A 6,307-nucleotide genomic window follows, 5' to 3' on the forward strand; every position below is an offset into this window, starting at 1 on the left:
CACCACTGAGACACCTCATCATGTTTTATTTTTATGTAGCGCCACTGTAATTGACTTCCAACGGTAAGCCATAAAAGCTAATGGCATGCTAATGTGGAGTGAGTTCAGGCCCAAGGCCGATGGCGAATAAGTGAAGGGACTCTGCCGCAGTGCAGATGAGCTAGGAGCAGTAGTAGACTCTTTGTAATTAAATGTGTCCCTCAGTAGTAAATTTGATGTCTTCAGATATGGATCCCATTTGGCTCACATCGAGCAGACAAACAGATGATGGATGGTTTGGAGCAGATAGGTCAAAGGTGGCAGTCTTATGTCCATTAAATTGTATTGGCTTGATTTTAAGATCAGAATGTATGTTTTAAAGATGAGGGGTGAGGTTTTGTTGGTTAAGACATGGGGAGCAGCATATCAGTCAAACGCCACATCATATCGATGCTAGCTGTGCCTTATTTCAAAACCATGCCTGCTGGGTCCCATTTGGAACACCTAACTAAAGTATTTTTTTTTGAGACATCATGTAGCCCCAAGCTTTAGCTCTTGACAAATAACACCAGCCTCTCTCTCTTTTTTTTATATATATATATATAAATATATATGCTTTCCTTCTTCATTCACCATTAGCTGGAGGAAGCCTGGCTGGATGATGAGCACAGCGAGTTCCTGGAGCAGCTGAAGATGGAAATGTTAGAGGAACAACAGAGAGAGGAGATGGAATTGGCTGCCCGAGAGGAGGAGCAGCAGGAGAATGAGCAGGTCAGACAGCAGCAAAACATGCTTTGCCTAAGTGGATTAGCGAGTCGATAGCAAAGCATTGTTATCTGGCTTTAAGAGCTCTATTTACTCTGTTCAGTAAGAATAGAGCCCCTAAAAGCTAATGAGTCAGAAAGCAATATATGTAAGGTAACCTTTCCTCTGATTGACAGAACATAGTACCCAGTGTGTTATGAATACCATGCCGTCAGACTGAACAATAATTGCTTTCACAGTCAATATTAAGCTTAAAATGACTACAGATCCAGCCGGTGGCAGTGATGGAATCAAACTCTTCATATACTTTTTTGAAAAGCGGTGAAAGCAAGCTTTGCCCTTTTGAATTGATTACTGCCAAAGCTCCAGAGCCCATGAATGGTATTGGGGACAGCCCTAAAAATAATAATTATGAATATTTATGGAAGGGGACTGTTGAACCATTTAAATTCCAAACATCAGCAATCAGAACTTTAAATTCTGTTTTGTCGGGAGAATGGCGAGCTACAAAAATCCACATCCATGGAACTTCAAAGACAGGGCGGGGAGGAAACGATCCCTGAAGTGAAAGAGCTGTATAATAGAGTGACGCACAACGGCATATGTAATCCTTCAGGAGAATGCAGAGCAGGGTTGCACTTCGTGAACTCTTAAATGCTGTAGTTCTGGGGACTTTTTGTTGTTTTCTGTCCTCATTTCATAAAAAGGATGCCAAAACAGAAAACACCGGAGTGCCATTCAAAGTTCATTACCATATATAACATTTGTAAATATGTTTGATTAATTAAAACAAATTTGCAAGCATACTTGCAAATTGCATATGATTTGAAATACTCGAAACAGGCTTAACGTACAGATAACAAGTTTCCAGCGTTTCCAGCGTCTATCTAATAAATTCAAACAGCCACCGAAAATAATCTTTAAAAGTGTCCTTATGTGGATCATTATAAGAAAGAAATCATAATTATGCATGTGTTGAGTGTTCTATACGTCAATAACTATTTCAGGATGGTCTTGTTCATTATTTTCAGAGAGCAGAAGATGACAAGCCCACCTGCTCCACACTCCCCCATCATAAGGATAGCGTACTGAGAATAAAAGACAGAATGGAGAGCTCCGAGCATAATGTCCTGGCACACATCCAGAGACGTTTGTCCCAGTGCCTGAGAGACAATCTGGACACACACCATATCACCGGCTCCACGCGGCTGGAGGACAAAGAGGATGAGGACGATGATGAGACGGAGGGTGATCGATTCCAGCAGCTCTTGGAGCTGAAGTGTCAGATACGCAACAGCGGCGAGTACGACCTGTTCTACAGCCACCGCAGCACCATCGAGTGCAGCATTGGGGAGCAGGGCGGCGTCCAGCATGAGCTACGAATGCTCAACGAGGAGCTGCGCAGCATCGAACTAGAATGTCAGAACATCATGCAGGCCCATAACCTTCGTAAAGGCCAGCAGTCTCCGTCCGCGGGCCACACTGCACCCTCAACCAAAAACCAAAGCCTCCATCGAAGTGACCCCGCGAGGGGTAAGCTGACTGACATTAATGGGAGGCTGGAGAAATCTGACAAGGACAGCTCCAGTGCCTATAACACGGCGGAAAGTTCACGAAGCACCCCTCTGGCAATGGACCGCTCCCCGGAGCACTCACTCCAGAGAATGGTCAGCCTTACCAACCAGAGGAACCTGTGCAGCGGCCTTGCCACTGGCCCTTCTCTTAGCCCAAGCCCCATCCCGGCATGCCGTGCTCCAGTCCCAGGGAAAAGAAGCAGCCCCGACCACAGCAATCCTTCTGAGTCAACAACTCAGGCTGAGGAGGAGAGCAGAGGGGAATTAAAGCCACTTGCCTCCCATATTCCTTACTTCTCTCCATCGCACAGTTCCCAGCAGAGGCAGGTCAACATCCCAGCACATGCCCGCCACTACCAGAGCTACATGCAGCTGATCCAGCAGCGCTCAGCTGTGGAGTACGCTCAGAGCCAGCTCAGCCTGCTCAGTGTCTGTAAAGAGCCTCAGAGGCCCATTGATGAGCCCAAGATGGAGTGGAAGGTCAAGATCCGCAGCGACGGCACGCGTTACATCACCAAGAGGCCTGTGAGAGACAAGATCCTGAGAGAGCGAGCCCTAAAGATTAAAGAAGAGCGTAGTGGGGGTATGACCACGGATGATGATGCAATGAGTGAAATGAAGATGGGGAGGTACTGGAGTAAAGAGGAAAGGAAGCAGCACCTGGTCAGAGCAAAAGAACAGAGGAAAAGGCGAGAGTTCATGCAGCGTAGTCGGCTGGAAAGCTTAAAGGAGAACCCTCAGAGCAGCAGTGAGGGACGCAAGGAGGTCAGCATTATAGAGCTCAGTCAGAAGAAGATGATGAAGAAACGCAACAAGAAGATCCTGGACAACTGGATGACCATCCAGGAGCTGATGACTCATGGTACTAAGGCCCCTGAGGGAGCCAAAGTGCACAACGCCTTCCTATCAGTCACTACTGTATAAAAGAAAAACACACACATTCTACCCACCTTGCGGTATAATATACTTGCCTCGTTCAATGTGGCGTTTTTATGAGGACAATAGGAATATTTTTCACACTTTGTAACCCAAAAAGCATTTTGTAAAGAATTTATCAGTGGTGTCATGGCATTTTCTTCATGTTTTTCAGTATGGTTTTTCACATCACTCTGCCGGGGGAAAAAAGCATTTTTCTATGAAATTATGACTATATAATTATTTTATTACTTCGCTCTTAACATTTTTATCTTTTCAATTCTATTTTCATATTTATGTTGTAACCATATACTCAAATGGTTGTATGAGCATATTAAGAAAAGTATTTTCTTTTATGTATTATGTACACTTGCCAATTGCGACACAACAGGAATCGGAGGGTTCTCCTGCCTTTCACTTGCTTTTGAATGCTCCTTACATCTGCAGATCGACTTCTCCTTTAAAGCTGAAATCAGTAAATCTCTCAATGTTGTCGAGAGGCAGGTGATGTAATGTTTCAGACTATTGGTGCTTAGAGTCCACTATTCACAAAGTATAACAGTTAACCATACACATAACAGCACATTATAATAGATTAGGTACATTTTACTTCAACAAAGTTAAATAAATAGGTAAGTTAAAATAAGGTACAAATTCCAGCTTTAAAAAGGGACAAATGTCTTACATTCCAAATCATAGTACTGTATAACTTGTTTATGGTTAAAGATTGATCGTAACTACAGCAAGAATGTGTTTAATCCTGAAAGGAATTTGAAATTCATCCAATCACCTGAAAGAGATCAAATCCAGTGCGTCACCATACTGCCATGTCTCTTTTGGGGGAAAGAAATCCTTGAGGTTTTAGATTACTGAGCATTGTAAATGTTAATATGAGCAAAAGGTTCTGGTCAATAACTCAAATAGCTTTTGCTTACGTCTTCTTTTCTTTTTTTCTTTTTTTTTAATCGGCAATTTTATAAAAGCATCTGTTAAAAGTTCAATACCTCATGTTACGGTTAAACTCTTCTATGTTGTTTCTGTAATTTGTGAACTTGAGCCACTTCTCTTACAAAGTTACAATAAAACAATAACTAAGTAAACAATACTTCAGAAGCTGCTCCACTGACATGTCAATGGAAAGACAACTGTGTGGCCACAGGATTCATGTACTAGGGATTCAAGGACCTGCTCATAGCGTTTACATACCAGTATTTTTACATCATCAACATACACCTTTGCTCAGCCTTAACAGCAACAACTGGATCGATGATACGTTTGTGTAGCAAACTGATTTCATACACAAACAAACTGTCTCTGGATATCTCTGTGCAACAGTGAGGTATTATTCAGCCTTATTCATACATTGTATAATTTGAGTTTTTAAGCAACTGGAAGATATCATAAATAACGTATAGTCGTTACTGAATTACGTTTGCAGTTACATTAAACATGTGTTGGGATGATTGCCACTGAGCAGGACTCAGAAACACATACGAGATCATTGAAAAACTGAACTGGTGAAATGAATGGGTTGCATTTATCAACAGACTTCATAGTCCAGTTACATGTACAGAATACTCATTCTAAATGCCCCATTTTTAACTGAAATATTGTACATTTTAAATTTTAAACCGATCCCTGTGTTTGTTTTGAGTCAATGTCGATGGTCTAATTTCGAGTAATGCGTAGTTGGCACATTTGTAGCCGGGTAAAATGTGTGATGATGGTGATCTTTGCAAAAGAAAATAATAAATTATTGTTTTTTGGTAAAACATCGCTCAGGATCATGGTTTTTTTATTTTTTTATTTAGACATTTGTGGAAAACCAGAATCTGCAGTTGTTACGAGGTGCTTGAACTGTGTAGGGAAGCTTTCAGCCGGGGAATGATGAACCATGTCCATAAACTTTACACGATACTAAACTCAGCAGATTTCAGCACATAAATATTGTAATTAAATTAAGTTATTTTTCTTAGTTTTCTTGCGGCTGGTGTGAACAGTGTGACATTTAGCAACAGCAACAGTCTGTGCTGTTCCTTTGAGAGACAATGGATAAAGAAGAGAGGTGGTGTTAGGAAATAGTGGCGTCGAAAAAGTGAACAGTGCAAAACGACAGTAACACAACTACATCAAGTCACTGACCAGTCTGGTGAAATAACACAAAATGACTTGTTCACTGAGCACACGTTCACCACAGATATCTCCTTAAGAGTGACATTTTTTTTCTCCCCTCTGTGAGTATGTTAAGTGATTCAACAGAAGGAGATTTCAATTAAAAAGCACCTTCCACTTGGATGGCTTTGTGTTCATTAAAATGTACCAACCACTTAATCATTGCTATGGCCTTGTCATATGCAGGGGAGAGCTTCTGGGATGCTCTAGTCTCCGTATTATCTGAAGTTGTCAGTGTGCTATAGCTGAAATTGGAGTGTCACGGATACGCCACCGCCTGAAGACTCTTCTGTACTTCTGTGTTTCCATTTCACTGAAAACTTGGTTTCTTTAATGAAACAAGTCTTTCTCCTGTTTTCTTTTGAGTAGAAATTGTTCTTAGTTTCCCATCGGCATTATGTCTTGTGTTTTTGTAGCCAAGCATTTATTTTCACTCTTCTATGTATGTCATATTTTCACATTTTCAAACTGGCCTTTGAAGGACTCCATACAAGACAAAAAGGCCATTGTTCAGGCTGTGTTATATAACTATGAAAGCACTTTCTACCAACACACACTACTTCATTTACAGACAATACTGTTTTATAATTCCAAGGAATCACATCTAGTGTGACTCTAAGGTTGTGCTCTATGTCAATGCCTTCCATTTCCATAAAAGTCTGTGGCACTTAAAAGCATCTCCAATTATACAGCGACCAAACATTAACAGCCAAGTTGGTATTGAAAAGTAGACTCTTGCCGTCCCCCGAGCCCATTTGCTGTCCCCTCATTTATTAATTCTCTCACTCTGTATAGACCGAGACCATTTAAATGCCAATGAAAAGCCACAGAAGAAAAAAGCGGTGCGAGTGGTACCAACTAACGCCTGAACTAGCCCGAGTACTCGCTAACTAATTAAGTTC

General features: G+C 41.5%; 1 protein-coding gene across 1 annotated transcript in view; it reads left to right on the forward strand.

Annotated features, from left to right (window-relative positions):
* The window catches only part of LOC142947661 (PDZ domain-containing RING finger protein 4), a 44,993-nt gene extending 41,751 nt beyond the window's left edge, over positions 1–3,242 (forward strand). Inside the window, exons 7-8 of the mRNA XM_076089402.1 lie at positions 619–758; positions 1,778–3,242. Of these exons, the coding sequence (XP_075945517.1) occupies positions 619–758; positions 1,778–3,242 (1,605 nt within the window). The remainder of the gene's footprint in view (positions 1–618; positions 759–1,777) is intronic.
* Positions 3,243–6,307: the final 3,065 nt, after the last annotated feature.

The sequence above is a fragment of the Anarhichas minor genome, unplaced genomic scaffold, assembly GCF_050575085.1.
Source record: "Anarhichas minor isolate MPS153535 unplaced genomic scaffold, ASM5057508v1 ptg000011l, whole genome shotgun sequence".
NCBI lineage: Eukaryota > Metazoa > Chordata > Actinopteri > Perciformes > Anarhichadidae > Anarhichas > Anarhichas minor.